The sequence below is a fragment of the Apodemus sylvaticus genome, chromosome 10, assembly GCF_947179515.1.
Source record: "Apodemus sylvaticus chromosome 10, mApoSyl1.1, whole genome shotgun sequence".
NCBI lineage: Eukaryota > Metazoa > Chordata > Mammalia > Rodentia > Muridae > Apodemus > Apodemus sylvaticus.
In genome coordinates, this window is record NC_067481.1 from 58,625,865 (window position 1) to 58,643,486 (window position 17,622).

Below are 17,622 nucleotides of genomic sequence, written 5' to 3' on the forward strand. Positions count from 1 at the left end.
GTAATGGGCATGTTCTGTTCTTCATTAGAAAATCTCATCTGTGCTGAATTTCTTTGTTTGCCTTTGAAAAGGCCCCTGGCTGCCACTCTGGTTGCCAATTTAGCACTGTTGTATTTTGCTGCACAGTCCAAAGTAATTAGGTTAATTAGTCATTTCCATTTAGCTTATTAGAAGGCTAGAAATCTCCTTCCCTCATTTGGGAGATTAAATGTTTCAATTGTATTCACCAAAGAGCTTCAAGGATGTGGTTTCAGACCAGTCCTGGCAGCTGGGAGCTCTGGTCATGGTGTAAATTGCTCTGTTTTGTGGACACGATAAGGATAATTGGACAGCAAAGGGTTAATGATGCTGCAAGCTGGTGAGGAGGGGTGTGCAGGGAACCTGCAAGTAGGTGAGAATCAGCTCCTCAGCATGGAGAGAAATAATGACATCAGGTGCAGCTTTGCCCAGCCCAGCCCAGCGCTCCCCTCAGGCTGGTCCTATAGACATCCACTTCCTTAATTAAACACTTCCCAAAAGCTGCCTGTGCCTAAGGAAGTTCTTGCCCAAGAGAGCTCACAATATTATGGGCATTAGAGATGAGTAGTATAGCAACTGAAATCCAATAGCTGTCAAGGCTCCCTGGAAGGAACTTTTATGGTCTCCAAGGCTTTGCGTCTATGCTAGAATATAAGCTATGGCACATGATCACCTGGCCTCATTTTTTGGCATGAACAAACCCAAGTCCAAGTAGACTTCAAGTCCAGTGGTCTGTAAATGGTGATGCTGGATTGAACCCTGTCTCCCTGTCCCTCATCTACCTTTCCTTATAGCACCCTACATCACTTGTCATGGAAGAAGGCTGCGCCTGCGCTCTTCTGTGGGGGTGAACTCACATCCTCTTCCTTGGGCTCTGTGGATTACTAACTCTACCCTAACCACATAGCATAAGAAACACCTTCTCATCCCCAGTAAGGATTCTCCGCTGCCCTCGTGCTTCTCGTGGTCCCATCTCACCCTCTAAGTTCTGGCTCACTTTTATCCTTCTCATGAGATGCTTTCTCATTCCCTCCACCTATGCGCCTCCCTGACAGAATCCACCATGCCTTCCAAGATATCCTTCATCTCCCTTTTCCTTAAAATTGTAAGCTACTTGAAGGCGCATTCCTGTTTGTTCACTATTGTATTCTGATGCTCTTGGAATATAATAGGAACTTGAAAATGTTGAAAGAATATATGAATTAATAAATGAATATATTAATCAATAAATTGACTGATGAATGGATGGATTCAAATAACAGTTTTTGAGCTTTTTAACATTCATTGCATTATATGAGTGTTTTAGACCCTTCATCTACTGTTGGAGAAATAAACTATAAAGGGGGAGTAGAAGCACTGCATATCACTAAATGTCATAAGGGCATTGTCTGGTGTCAAATCCCCACTGAATACATTTGCTTTTTGTCACTACAATGAAAATAATACCTAACAGCACAACGTATGGTGTCAACAATAATTTTTGTTCATGATGGTATAGGACTCAGTTCATCAGACTAGGGAAGGTGTGATGGACAATTTACACATGGTAGACTAGAAAACAGAGCAAAAGCAAAGGTGGCCAGGGATAATATACCCATAAATATCCACTCCCAGTGACCTTCCTCCAGCTAGCCCTTCCCTCGAGTTTCCAAAATAATGCTACAAGTGGGGGATTAAGTATTAAAAACAAATGCTATATTTAAACCATAACACCCACCCAATGTTTTAATATGAAGACTGGTGATACCATAGACATATTATGGCTGTCTAGTAAGATTTACTACTCCTTACTCACCCTGAAGTGGACTGTCGATAGCACATCCCTTACCTCTGTGACCAGGATCTTAACAGAAGGGACAGAAAGATCTTAGGGGCCAGGGGAGATGGTGGGTAATGGCAAATAGTGTTCTGGACACAGTAGGTCAGCTATGCATAGGAACTCACAGAGAGAGTGGCAGCATGCACAAGGCCTATGTCAGCCCAGCAAGATAAAACCCCAACACAGGCAGAAGGAGGCAGGAGTTAGTTCCCTAACTGAGGATTTATTGGCATTTGATAGCTGCTAGGAGAAGATGCAATTTTCTTTATGGATGTGACTTTTGGTATGTAAACCCACACTTCAGGACAGTTATTATACACAAGAGTATATGGAAAATATTATCTTAATTTGGGGATAGGGGAAGAGAAAGCGATAAAACAAAATTGGGTGGGTAGGAAGGTGGAGATGGATCTGGGAGATGCTGGGGAAAGGAGATAAGTGTGGTTGAAGTAATTTATACTAAACTGAGAATGAGGTTTTCTGGAAGGAAAGGGGGTGCTTCCAAGTAGTGCAAAAATGGCTGGAAATCTAGAATGAAGACTGCCCTGAAAGTCCCATTCATAAGAGCTATGACTAGGCCAAGGTCTCCTACTAGGGCTCCTACGCATGAGCAGAGGTTACATGGTACAGGTTCCCTCCAGCTTCAGAGGAAGGAGTGTCCTGGCTTGCTTTCTACCCTTCCCAAATAGGAGGAAGAAGAAGGGATAAGACACAAGCTATCAGGAATCAAACATCTAGAAACTGAGTGATTGTTTATTGGAAACTTAAGCCCTGTGAATAGCTAGCTATAAGTACTCTATGGAAAGACGCAGGAACATCATCCTCTAGATTACAGAGGATGTGTTGTGTTTGCTGACCTTGAACTGGACTTTGTGAAGCCTTAACAAATAATAAGCATGACCAGCATAAGAAAAGGAAAGAGTCTAAGTGAGTGGCAAAGAGAATAGAACTTTAGCTGAACTGGTAAGACTCAGGTGCATACCCACAGTTGAAGCAGGAATGCTCAACTAGGGTGGGATGGAGCAAGACACCTCAGAGAGAGGCATTCCATGAAGAAGTGTGGCTCCCACATTCTGTATTTCAAATTGATCCTTACAGACTAGGCAGTGGATGGAAATGTATCCTAGGGGCCTCTGAGAGATAGATGGGCAGAGTGAGATAGTACACTGAATGTGATAACATAAGGAAGAACCTCTCTGCCTTGGTTGTTGCCGCTCTGCGACCAGAAAACCATAGGACCTACTTTGATTCCCTTTCATATGTAGCAATATGCTGCTGGCTGTGAGCCAATCCAAACATTTTATTTACAGATTCTGCATGGTACTTGTGAGCAGTGTTTTAGGGATGAGCTTGAATATATTCTTCCAGAGCTTGATTATTTCCAGAGGAAAATCCAAGACTCAAGACTAGAGTGCAAATGAGTCCAATTTGTGTCTAGAATGCACTTGCCTTTCGGTTTTCTACCTCTAATGTAGTGCAAGCCACAACTTTCTAGAGAACCTGCATTTTTAGAACAGCATTCTCTGGCCTTCTCCAGGCACTCTCATCAATGGAGGAATTCTGCAATCTAGATCGAGACATTGAAGGCTCTGCCAAGAGCTGGAAAAAGTTTGTGGAGTCAGAGTGTCCCGAGAAGGAGAAGTTTCCCCAAGAGTGGAAGAACAAGACAGCACTTCAGCGCCTCTGCATGATGAGAGTCATGAGGCCTGACCGGATGACCTATGCCATGCGGTAGGGATCAGGGCACAGGCTCTGGGACAGCATGTAGACAGGGCAATCTCAGGGAGGGCGGCCTGGCAAAGTTGCTCCTCAAGACCATGTTTATATAGTAATGGGCACCTTTGTACTAAGACTGAAACCCATGAGACCAGTCACTTTGGGTATGCCATCTGCCATTAATGTCGTAATACAAAGTGTGGGGGAAAATACTCACCAATATGAACACTGAAAATTATACCAATCCCCTATACTATGAAGAAAGGTGGAGGGATCCAGAAGGCATATGGAAGTCCTATATTTAGCATCACAGAAACAAAGAAAGTGAAGTAGTTATAATTTTAAATATTTGACTTCTATTTTGACTTCTAACTTCTCTGCAAAGTTGGATGATCATCAGTTGAGTTTGTATGAGAGGAGATGGCAAGACTGAATATCTGAAAGAGAATGGAGGTTTGAAAGGAGGCCTGAGGTTTGAAAGATAAAGGTAAAGAATACCATGCAATTGAGAAGACCAGACCTAGATCTTCAGATCCCACATCAAATCTGAATGAGTGTGACCACCTTCCTGTAACTCCAAGGGAATGGGAAGAGACAGGGAATTCCCAGAGCAGCAGTTCTCAACCTGTCAGTCCTAATGACCATCTCAACAGTGATCACATATCAAATATCCCGCATATCAGATATGTGAATGGTCTCACTGATGCCATGAAAATATTCTAATACTGTACTGTCAGGAAGACTGTACAACTTGGTAGATTTATTTTTTTAAAAAATCAGCAGGTAATAAACTTACACAAGTGAGTCATGTGGGGTGTTTATTATACCTCAAAACATTACTTTTTAAGTAAAGGAATTATAAGACACAGAATCTACACTAGATAGGAAGGAAGTGAAAAGAATGGGCTGATGGGAAATTATCAGGGGGCCCGAAAACTGAAATTCCTACACTTTCCATGACACTGTTTCAGGTAAAGGTTTGTTGAGATAAAGGTATAGGACCAGTCAATACAAGAATTTGAAGATTTTGGTCTGAAAATGGGATTTTTTTTCTTCAAACATATAAAAATAAAATCCCAAGTAATGACATGGATTGAGGGATGGCTGTGATTTGGGTAGAGAAAGGGGTAAGAAAGGAAAATCACTTGGTGCAGGGGATTGGCTCAGTAGTTAAGAGCACTGATTACTCTGCCAGAATTCCTGAGTTCAATTCCCAGCAACCACATGGTGGCCATGACCACTTGTAATGGGATCCAATGACCTCTTCTGGTGTGTCTGAAGACAGCTAAAGTGTACTCATATACTTAAAAAAAAGTAAATAAATCTTTTTTTTAAAAGGTGTGAGGTCTGTCCAAACAGATGTTGATATCACCCAGGCTAGAAGAAAGTTCATGAGCCAAGAGCCCAAGTGTTGAGTGAATGGTTAAAGTGACCAAATAGGATGAAAAAATGGCACTGGTGTGCACTGCTAGTGGAAACAAGTCTTAGTAAAGCCACACAAGTAGGAAGGCAGAGATTTGAAGATACCATTAGACAATGAATAATTTGTGGCCACTGCCCAACACTGATTTCATTCTGGTACAGGAGAATAAATCCAGTTGAGAAGGACACAAGAGAGACTATGTCTTGGAGATAATGGAAGGATCAGTGAGAGTGAGAAGTTTGTCAGACATCTAGTAAGCTGGAAGGATTTATTTAACACAAAATGGGGCAAGTTGGAAAAGACCACTGGAGGCAGGAGTGGAGACAATCTCGGTGAAGAATAGACTACAAAAGCAGAGAGCTATGTGGGGCCTTAAATACTGGGCATGATGGCACATCACAGGGATATGGCATAGGCCAAATTTGGCTGCCTATAACCATTCAAAGAAGTTGGACCTTATTCTCCAGAAGTGTGAGGTGATGGGGCTCCAGGTATACAGGGGGAAGTAGCAATGGTCTGGGTGGAGAATGGTCAAGAGCCTGGGGCTATGATGCAAGGCTTGGAACTCTTGGTACAGGCATTAAATGTTGGCAAGGTACAAATCTGAAGCTACTCCAAACTCTTTAACTGCCTCCCCAAGGAGCTTGCACATGCCTTTTCACTTCTAGAAGCTTCCATTTTGCAAATGTTATTGGACTGATGCACATGCTTATGTCCTCCTGCAGAGATTTTGTTGAGGAGAAGTTAGGAAGCAAATATGTGATGGGAAGAGCACTCGATTTTGTAACCTCATTTGAAGAGTCAGGACCAGCCACTCCCATGTTTTTCATCCTGTCTCCAGGGGTGGATCCACTAAAGGATGTAGAAAATCAAGGTGAGAAGAGGTTGGTTTGAAGATGAGCTTGCAGTTATCCTGTGCCCTCTCATCCTTTGGTCTATTGCTTTTTCTTAACTACATTCAAGGTTCACTGTGCAAAACTATCTTTGCAGGCCAGACAGAAGCCAGAATAATTAATAAAGCAAAACCACAGAGTCATGTACCAGAGAGAAGATTGGGTTTCTCTTTAGTCATTCTGTTTAGCCCTGTGATTCATGTCGAATCAGTATTTGTGTATCCAATTATGTCCTTTGGTGGGTAGCTACGGTGTCTCAGGATAAGCTATTGAAAAGGTTGGATTGTCTTGGAATCCTTGTCAAAGTTAAGATCATCCAAAGGGGAAAAAAACACATCAGAAGGCTCACAAATACCTAGAATTCCAACTTCAGAGGATCTGAAACGCTATTCTGGCCTCCACAGGTACCACACTTAGGATATGACCACACAGATATGTACATAAACAGAAATAACAAGAAATAGTTTAATTTTTAAATTAAATTGATCATAAGTGTAAGAGCTTGTTTGGGGACTATTAATTCTATTTTGTTGATCTATGTGTTTATGTACCCTGACAGCAATACTGACTTTGGAGCCTTATAGTAAAATTCTAAGTTCAGGAAATGAGTCCTCCAACATTTTTTTTCACTTTAAAACTCTTTTAGGTTCTTGAAGTCTCTTATGTTTCCACAGAACTTTCAAAACTAGATTATCAAGTTCTACAAAAACTAAAGAAAAGTACATTCATATTTCAGTAGGAATGGCTGATTACCTATGTAGGTAAACGGAGAACATGTAGAAATCTCACCAATATGCAGTGCTTTAACACATGACAAGGATCATCTTTCCATGTAGTTTGAAAATTTAGTTTATTTTGACAGTGTTGCATAGTTTGTAGTATACATCCCTTGCATTTGTCTTTATTCTGCTGCCTATAAAGTTTATTTTCTCAACTTTAATTTTTAAATTAAATTGATCACTAGATCATTACTTTCACTAGTAGTGAAATTTTATATATGAACTTCTATTAGAAAAGTTGCTAAACTTATTTGTTGGTTCTACTGTCCTTATGATTGATATGTCTAAGATTTTCTAGATACTGGATTCTCTATACATGCACATACACACACATATGCACATATATGCACATATACATGTACACACACAATTTTCTAGATATAAGGCTATGTCCTCCACAAGTAGAGATAATATCTTTTAAAATCTTAATGTTCTTTGTTTTCTTTTTCTTCCCTAATTGTCCTGATGAGAATTTCAGTATGATGTTAAATAAAAGTGTCAAATTTGGGTATCTTCATCTTGTTCCTAATTTTAGGAAAGGTAGCCATTGAACTTGGGCTATTCTAAACAGGAAGGTCTAAAATTAAAAGTTGAGCCCCCCCCCCCTTGTCATTTTATGCCTGTTCCACATTTCAATTTCTCTCTGAGTTTTAGTAGTTTCTTTCTAGGCCTTTGTTCACATGATAGCCATATATATGATATATGTATTAAAGTGTTTAGTTCTGTATATATATATATACATATATATACATATATATATATGTATATATATATATGTATATATATGTATATATATATCTTAACTGGGATAAAATTTAGGGGTTTGTGTGTGTGTGTGTGTGTGTGTGTGTGTGTGCATGCACAGGTATGTGTCAATGTAAATGCATGTGAGTACAGGTCAGAGGTCAACCTCAGGTGCCATTTCTCAGGAGCTATCCATCTTAATTTTTGAGACAATGTCTTTGTGTTGGATGAGAATAGCCCCCCTACAGGCTCATGTGTTTGAATACTTGGTAGGACTATTTAAGAAGGATTTGGAGGTGTGGCCTAGTTGGAGGAGGTGTGTCACTGGAGTAGGCTTTGAAGCTTCAAAACATGTGTGCCATTTCTAGTGTGCTCTCTGCAGTTTCTAGTATATTCCTTACCTCCTATTTATGAATTGGGATATGAACGCTCAGCCAATGTCCTGCCTTCACTCCACTACCATAGACTCATTCTTTTATAGGTTGTCTCGATCACACAACAGAAAGGAAACTAACACAACCTGTCACTGGCCTGAAGCTCACTGACTAGACTAGGCTAGGTGGCCAGTGAGCCCTAGGGTTCCTCTGCCGTCCCAGCAGTAGGATCGCAAGCATGTGCCAACACAGCTGTCTCTCTTATGTGGGTTCCAGGACTAGAACTCAGGTCCTCACACTTACATGGCATGCACTTAATCACCTAAGCCATCTCCCCAGCCCCAAAGCAATGCTAGAGTCTACAAATTTGAGATAATCCTTGTTGACTTCCCTCTATATAAGCTGAGGCTTCTGTGTTTCAGCTGTGAAGCTGTGATCTTAGTTTTACATAATCAAGACCAAATATCTGTTCATTTTCCTCTGTTAATATCATTAATTCTATAAGTGCCTGACCTAATGCATTCATGGTTAAGCTTGAAAATAATAAATATCCCTATCCTAGTCAATAGAAAACTCCACCTCTGAGACAAAGGACAAAGTTCATGAGCATGATATTGAGGAGTGGACACATGGCCACTGGTGTATGTAGAAGTCAGAGGACAACTCTTAGAGTGGGTGGAGGCTTTGCCCACTAAGTCATCTCACTGGTGTACTTATTTAGGGTTTCTATTCCTATGATGGGACAGCATGACCAAAAGCAACTTTGGGAGGTAAAGGTCTGTTTGGCTTGCTCTTCCATATCACAGTTAATCACCAAAGGCAGTCAGAGCAGGAACCTGGAGGTAGGAGCTGAAACAGCGACGGTGGAGGAATGCTGCTTACTGGCTTGTTTTTCATGCCTTGCTTCTCCATGTGCTATCCTAAACCATCCAGGACCAGCTGCCCAGGGGTGACAAAACCTCCTGTAGGGTAAGCTGACCCATATCTGTCATCAATCAAGAAAATGCACCACAGGCTTCTCTGTAGGCAAATCTGATGGGAGGGGTATTTTCTCAATTGAGGTTCTGTCTTCCAAAATAACTCTAGCTTTCATCAAGTTAACATAACTGTGTTCCTAGCAGCCCTATTTATAATACCCAGAAGCTGGAAAGAACCCAGATGGCCCTCAATGGAGGAATGGATACAGAAAATGTGGTATATTTACACTATGGAATGCTACTCAGCTATTAAAAACAATGAATTCATGAAATTGTTAGGCAAGTGGGTGAAACTGAAGAATGTCATCCTGAGTGAGGTGACCCAGTCACAAAAGAACACACATGGCATGCACTCACTGATACGCGGATATTAGCCCAGAAGCTCAGAATACCCAAGACACAATTCACATATCAAATGATGCCCAAGAAGAAGGAAGGAGAGGCCCCTGGTCCTGGAAACACTCAGTGCAGCAGTGTAGGGGAATACTAGGACAGGGAAGTGGAAAGGGGTGGATTGGAGAACAGGGGGAGAGAAGAGGCCTTATGGGACTTTCAGGGAGGGGGGATCCAGAAAAGGGGAAATCATTTGAAATGTAAATAAAGAATACATTGAATAAAAAAGAAAAGAAAAAAGAAAAGAAAAATAACTAGCCAGCACAACCTCTTTCTCTACTTTTTGGTTCGATGTCATGATTTTTAGCTATCCTTAGAAGAACTGTTTTACCAAAAGTACAAATCTTGTAAAGTTCCACTTTGTTTCATATGTAAATGAAGATTTTCTTTGAGAGCTTCCAGTTTTTTTCTGGAGTTGCAAATTCCCTTGAGAAAAGAAATAAATATTATTTATAATTATCACTAGCTTCTTACTCATTCTATGTATTGAAAGGTGTTTTCTTTTTACTCTAGAAGGTATTCTTACTAGAATTATTAGCAACCCATTACAATATGAATGAATTCTATTTTAGATTTATAGAAAGCTGGTATCCCTGGGTTTATTTTCTTGATCTTCTACTTTAATCATATAAATATGTGTATTTATATAAATTGTATAAAATTGATTGATATTGTAATAGGATGGTAATAACTCTAGTAAGAATGCCTTCTAGAATTAAAAAAGAGAATATCTTTCAATACATGGAATAAGTAAGAAACTACATATAGATAGTTATAGATATAGATACATAGTTTTAGACACAAACACACACACAGAGAGAGAGAGAGAGAGAGAGCACTTATTTCCTATTTTCCATCTTTTCCATCTTCATTTTGCTAGTCCACTTCGTCAGAAAAGAATTCTAAGAAATAAAATTTCTGGACCCTTGTTTAACCCCAGATTTGTTAGATAATTTTTCTGGGTACAAAATGATTTCTACTGAGAACTTTGGCTCCATGGCTCTGTTGTGCTCTAGAAGCCAATTTTGCTTGTGAGTGAGCATATGTCAGGTTTCTCTGTTAGGGACCCATTTCGATGCCCTAGGGGCACTGAGATCGCCTGCTTTGTGGTCTGTTCCGTGAGCCATGTTTCCCTGTGGACCCTTTCACTCACCTTCACAGCTTCCGGCATATCTGTTCAAGGAAGGGTCACACCTTTCTTTAGCTTTCTTTTGCTTTTAGTAAATGCCACCATTAGTTACCAAAAAGGAGTCCTTTTGAACAGCCTTTCCCCTGCCCTATCAAATCACCTATCAAACTGTCTTGATTTTTGTTTGGATTCTGCTGAATAGCTACAATCTCTTACCTGGATTAACAAGATTACCTCCTGACTTTTATCTGCCCTCCTCCCCCTGAATCCTTTGCTCCTCTGTGACCAGAGTTCCCTTGCTAAATCTCAAATCCTGTAACATCATGCTCCCTAAAGCTTTAGTGGACTCCCATCATCCTAAAGTTAAGACAAATACCCTTCACATGATTGATGCAGCCTGCAGGGCCTGGCCTCTGTCCAGCCTTGGATCTTACCTGCACCAGACTCACTCTTTTTGATTCCTGGCCATAATTTGGACATTTCAACAAATGGCTCCTTTCATCTGAAGTGTTCTCAACAGCACAGTATTTACTCATCCTGCAAAGATCAGCTGGACCTCATCACTGCATGAGCACTTGGTTTCCCATTACATCTCCTCATGGCACTCGGCGTATTTGTGCCACAGCACTTAATACCATCTTAAGTTAACCATTCTTTCATTGTTGGATTGTACGTTTGCATGCCTGCCTGTGGCTAAGATCCTTGAGGTCAGAAACCATTATCATCTTGGTCCTCATCTTACCAGGGTCTCTCAGTGTGACTAGCACAGAGAACGTACTCAGTAAATATTTGTTAAATATATCAATGGATGAATATCATAAAGTGGACTGGGGAGATGACTCAGCGATTAAGAACACTGACTGCTCTTCGGAAGGTTCTGAGTTCAAATCCCCACAACCACATAGTGGGTCACAACCATCCGTAATGGGATCTGATACCCTCTTCTGGTGTGTCTGAAGACAGTTACAGTGTACTGACATATAATAAATATATTAATCTTAAAAACCATAATGCATTCATCATAACCATAGAATCATAACGATGGTATTCCTCTCTTTCATGTGTTTACATGTTTCTTCTATGTTCCCATGTTTACGGAGGCTGTGCTCCTTCTATCCACTCTCCCACATTTAAAGAGCATATGTTCCTTCTATCTAGCCAGGCTTTGTTGCTCTCAGATGAATACATTCAGTTTCCTCATTTTCATTCACCACTCTCCCTTTGAAAGCTTTCATATTCTCTGTTTGTGAGCAATTTTGTTCCTAGCCAATTGACTTCCAACTATTCCACCACGTTACCTGAAGCTTCCTGTCATCTCAGGCAGACTGACCCTGCCCTGATCTACACTGTCTGTCCCTGCCTCAGCCTTGCCCTTGGCTTCATTCGATTGCATACTTCTAGAGCAGATTGCTGGTCATCAACAGGAGACCACTTATATACCTGTGCCCTCTCTCTTCTTACCTTCCTCCCTGACCTCTTGGTGGTTTGATTTATTTCCTAATTTGCCCATTTAGACATAGATTCTGGGAGACTACATATTTCCCATTTCTTGACTCTAACCAGTTTTGCCTGATGAGTCACGTTTCTCATTTGGAACCCACAGAGCGGACCCAAGTGGTTTTCTGCAATCACCCTTAGTCCCAGTATAGTAAGTACTCTCTCTTTGCTTCATTTTGGCATATGTGTAGCAGGTAGTTCATCATCTCCTTCTGCTTAGACTCTTAAAATATTAGTATCCCCTCACGCACCTAGGAAGCTGAGCTTAACTCACTCATTGCTTTTCTCCTTTGTTTTAATGGCAGTGGTTATCTGGGCAGGCTTTCTAAAGCCGGAAAGCATGACTAAAGATTTGTTTTTCTTGTCTTCATCCACTCCTCTGCTGAAATGCATGTGCTCTTGTCCCTAACAGAGTGATGGTCTTTAGTTAAGCTAACGCAATCTTTAGCTTACCTCCTGTCCCTGGCTAGGACCCTTCACTTCTCTAGGACTTTGCTCATCTCAGATTCTTCCCTAATGTCTCATCCTGAACACTGTGGCACAGGACGGAGACAAGACTAGGAGAATCGAAGATGAGGAGGAGGGGGCAGAAGGAGGAGGAGGGAAGGGGAGGAGGAAAGGGAGGAGGAGGCAAAGGGAGGACGAGGCAAAGAGAAGAGGAGGGAAGGGGAGGAGGAGGGAAAGGGGAGGAGGAGGGAAGGGGAGGAGGAGGGAGGGAAGGGGAGGAGGAGGGAAGGGGAGGAGGAGGGAAGGGGAGGAGGAGGGAAGGGGAGGAGGAGGGGAGGGTCGAGGAGGATGATAGAGGAATAAGAGGACAAATAGCAGGATGGGGACAGGACTAGGAGGAGGAGAGAACTTGGATGCACACTTCTTGGCCTCTCTTTGAACATGAACTCAGCCACCCCCACTGTGGCCGCCTCTCCTTGTGTACTGGGATTAATCCCTGAACAGACAGCGCTTTGGTTTTGCTGGCCCCCTCTCCCTTTTCTCACCACTTTCGTTGCACAATTATTTTTTATTTTTCCCCCTTGTTTTTCTATCACCCAACATGCCTTCCCCAGCCCCTCAGGTAACTGTGAAGATAAAATGAAATCTCTGATGTGAAAAGACTTTGAAAAGTTAAAAGCGAAGCAGGTGTTGAACAACACAATAGTGCCGGAGATGCAGCTTCTGTTCTCTGAGGTGGTGCGCTGTGCTCCTCGCTTTGCCTCCTGTCATGTCTTTCAAAGCCAGCTTCATCTTCATCCTCACATAGGCCTCTTCTCTGGTCTTTCTCTCACACATCCATAGCATGATCTTGCTAGATCCCTTTTCTCTGTCTGAGTACTTGGCTTTGAGAAAATGAGTACAGCTGCTTCTATTTTGTGAGCAGAAAGTACCTGTCTGTCTCACCTTTGGCTTCTCCCATGACCTCTTGTGTGTTCTGAATGGAAAGTTTACATTAATTAGGGATAGGCTGTCACAAGACAAGCTCAACGATGAAAGTTTCTCCCTTTGCAACCAGATTATCAGTAGGTCTCTCCTCCATGTTCCTAGCCCTATTCTCTTTCTGTTGGGGCAGTGAAGTGTGAGCTAGACTAATCTCTAGGGGGCAGTGTGAGGACAGATGGAGTATGGGTTTTGTGATTGCAAGAGAACTCATGAGTCCATGTATCAGAGAGCAAGAGGTAAAGAGTGGGAAAAGCTGGAGATACAAAAAGACAGTAAAGAACAAACTGATGGGCAGAAAGGGGTGCCTCTTCTATTAAGGGGGGAGAATTACAAGAGGAAATACAATGGCTAACAATGGAAGGGGTTCTTTCCACAGAAGGCATAGGAAAAGGTGGAGTATTTGGCTGACAACAGGAAGGAGGCTTAAAAACAGAGAGAGGGCTGACATGGTTATCATCAGAATACATGAAAAGCTTTCCCAATCGCTTTGAGGCTGAGGGTCGTGACCTTGTAGTACCAATTCACTAAAGGCATTATTTGACTTCCTCTTTTACTAATGTTTGGGCTCAACATAGCACTAAAGTGTCTAAAGGTCCCAAGAGGAAGACATAGAAGGAAGAAATGGAGATGAAGATTTCATAAAATCGTGGTTCAAATTTAACATCATTGGGTCTATATCAAACTTAGTCAAATGGTAAAGGTAAAGATTAGAAAAAAAATGAAGTAACCCAGTAACCTGGACATTTGATTGAAGTAGAATGGAGAGGAAATGAGAGTGAACCTGGGAGTCAGCTGTGATAGTCTTGAGGCCACATAAGCATAGTGACCACACCTTTATTCCTAGCAGAGGCAGGGAGATTTCTGTGAGTTGAGGTCAGCCTAATCTACAGAGTAAGTTCCAGGATAGACCAGGCTACACAGAGAAACCATGTCTCAGGCCAGGAGTCAGGGTGAGGGGATAACAGCTGAGCCATGTAACAGTTCTCAGTGATGGGTGCAGCCCTGGGGAGAGGTAGAGCAATGGTGGCAAGGTAAGTTCTCTAAGGTTGAAGAAAACAAGAAGGCACAAAGGCACATGTCAGCCAACTTGTGAATAATGGCATTGATGTCAACAATGGAACATGGACCAGGTCAAGCCCCTCATAAAAGTCAGTCTCACCAGGGAACTGGGAAGAAGCACAGAACATGAAAATTAATAGCCAAAAAGCACACGTAGCAAGTAGCAAGAAAATTGTAGGAAAGCATTCCCCTGTCTCAGAACATCATCAGTACGTGGTGCACTCTTACAGCTGGGGGCTGGAGAGATGGCTCAGTGGTTAAGAGCACTGACTGCTCTTCTGAAGGTCCTGAGTTCAAATCCCAGAAACCACATGGTGGCTCACAACCATTCATAACAAGATCTGACTCCCTCTTCTGGAATGTCTGAAGACAGCTACAGTGTACTTACATATAATAAATGAATAAATCTTTAAAAATAATAAAAAGAGTATGCGGCTGGAACTGTGGGATGCTCACAGAGACAGGAGGGAGATGCTGTACCCTAGGGGGAGCTCAGTGGGGTCCGTAGTATTTGAGGTGACAAGGCCATCTAGAGAGTCAGACAGGTCAAAAATAGGAAAATGGGTCACACACAGTAAGGCAAGAGCACGGAAGTCATACCACAAAGCAGTGTGAGTGTGAACCCCAAATGCACAATGATACCTTGGGGAACCTGCTAATGTCCTCCACATTATTTGTGAGCCTCACGGCTGCAAATAAAAGGACTCCACAAGTTCACCTTGCACACAGCACAAGGCTCATGTCTGATAGAGTCATAGTCAGCTGAGTCCTGAGTAAACAGAGCCCCATCAATTGTCCCCCTTCCTACCATTTACAAGATCCATTTCTTTCTTGTCAGCCTGGATTAATGCAGATTGATCCAAGCTGGCTCTCCAGGGGGAGGCTTTGCTTCACCACGACCCCTCCAGTCTGTAGTTTTCCAACTAATCTTTATTAAGCACCTCTTTCCCTATATCCTTCTCCAGAAAATAAAGGAAATAAATAGGCTCCTTTGTGAGCAAAACGTCACAGAAGCCATCTAATAATCCCCACCCCTGTTATCCTGGTGTTTGCTCGGCAGTTAGTTGCTTATCTCCTCGGCTCTAAAGCTTACATCAAATGCCTGCCAGCTAGGATTTATCGAGTTTAATAAAGGTATTTCTTGGGTTCATCTCAGTCTAATCTATGATAACTATTTCTCAATATAAAAAGTCATCATCCTACTTGTATAAGGTTGAAGAAGGGCACACAGACGTTTTAGTATTTAAAAGAAATATCCAATACTTACTGGTTTCTTTTCAAAATTTTCTCACATGTGTTATCAAGTTATATCTGTAATTTTAGTTCTTCTGAAAGTAAATTTTTTATACAGACTCATATTACTTTTCTCTTTTTAAACTTATCTTCTCTCCCATATATTTTGCCTTCCCAGAAAAAAATGTTCAATGATTTCTTCACAATATTACACAGTTTTATGATTCTTTTATATAAAGAATGACATATACCTTTCCCAAACTTTATTGGGTTGTGCTAACAGCTAATGCATAAAGAGAATTGATCCTCTATATTAAGGTCATTTTTTTTTAGGTTCTATTTTCTTGGGCTTGAAGAGCAACTTCATGGCATTGTCTTTGCCTCTGTGGCGTGTCTATGATATTTTGTGATTGTTATTATTGTTGTATCTTGTTTTTTTACACTAATAGCACAGTGTAACATTCACACCAACCCTATTGGAAAGTTCTGTGTCTTTCTTCTCTCCACACTCTTATATGGAAAGAATGGCACGAAGCTTCCCGTAGGTTGTGAACAGTGAAGGAGGAGGCTGAGAAAGGAGCAACCCGGACTGACTAAATGCTGCTCACGCCTTCCTGAGAAGTCACAACAAAAGACTGGATAGACTCAGAAGACAAAGAGACCCAGAAGAGACCATACCCACATGACTACCCTTTACCTTTTTTTTAAATCAGCATTTTGTAGGTAGAGGGCCAATGCTCAGTCACCAAGTAGGGACCATGCAAGGGAACATCAACAATCCAAAATCACTGTTGAGGCCTAGCTGAAGAAGCAGGGGTAGGGTGATTAGGATGTGGACAAGTGTTTCCTTTTCTCTGGGATTGCGCATCTGAAAGATTTAGTCTCCTCTGATGGGAGAAAAATATTCTTGAGTGTGGGTCCAAGCATACCTCAGTTTGAGGGATGACAAATAGGGGCAGTTGTTAGGAATAGCAGCTCAGATGATTAGACTCAAGAAATGATACTAAATTCCATGCTTATTTTAGGAAAGAAACTCGGATATACATTCAACAATCGGAACTTCCACAACGTGTCCCTAGGGCAAGGACAAGAGGTAGTTGCTGAGGCTGCGCTGGACTTGGCTGCAAAGAAAGGTCACTGGGTGATTCTGCAGGTACAGTCCCTCTGCCCAGGTCTGGATCAGTCTTGCCGTCCTGCCTCTCCAGGCTGCATCCCAGAGTCTGTGGGCTTCCCAAGTCCCCTGCTTCTTACCCACCTGTCCCTCCATTCCTTGACTTCCTACTCCGCTCTAACCCTCCTCAGTCTCACATCTTCTTCCCATGACCTCCTCCACTAACTCATCCCCACACCCACTCCATCATTGTCTCCAAACAGTTCTGAATTCCATGCAAAAAAGGAAATAGTTTCCACTCTGATTACACAGTCAATAAATTAGCATTTGATTAAAGGCCACAGCAGCTGGACACCTTCAACTGCTGATCTCTTCCATGAAGGCCATGATGGTTTATCCTCTGTGGTACTTTCCTACTGTGTTTGTATGTTCTGAGTCACCTACCCATAAGACTAAAACTTAGCCTCTCCCCTGGGAGCTCCTGCCGGCGACTGGAAATGAGGAACCCTACTGCTGTGATTCCATGAAAGGAGAGTGAGGGGGAGAATCCGCCATTCACTCTTCTACCAATGCCTGTGCAGCTTATGTAGAAACTATAGCTGAGTCAGGACAACTGGCTTCTTATTCTTTTCTCTTAAAGCACTCTGCAGTCAGTCCTATTGGAACTGATTTGTTCGGATATGTTCTTGCCAAATTTCCTTAGAGAAAATGATGTTTCTTATTTACCTTTACCTTGAGATCACTGCCTCAAACTGTTCAACAAAAACCTCTGGGGAGGAGGTAGAGAGATGATTAAGTGGTTAAGAGTGCTTGCTGTTCAGTCAGTGGGCCAGAGCTCTATTCTTACTTCCTATGTCAGGTGGCTCACACAATATGAGTACATATTCTCTCCCCCTCACACACACACACACACACACACACACACACACACACACACGTGGCTCACACGCTATGAATACATATACTCTGCCCCCACCCCACACACACACAAATAAAATCATTTTTGAAAGCCTATTGGGTGTGGGA

The 17,622-nt window shown here is 42.0% G+C and overlaps 1 protein-coding gene across 1 annotated transcript in view; it reads left to right on the top strand.

Annotated features, from left to right (window-relative positions):
- Dnah9 (dynein axonemal heavy chain 9) overlaps positions 1–17,622 on the top strand; it is a 347,292-nt gene that overhangs the window by 299,882 nt on the left and 29,788 nt on the right. Inside the window, exons 60-62 of the mRNA XM_052195119.1 lie at positions 3,375–3,568; positions 5,702–5,850; positions 16,511–16,638. Coding sequence (XP_052051079.1) covers positions 3,375–3,568; positions 5,702–5,850; positions 16,511–16,638 — 471 coding nt within the window. The remainder of the gene's footprint in view (positions 1–3,374; positions 3,569–5,701; positions 5,851–16,510; positions 16,639–17,622) is intronic.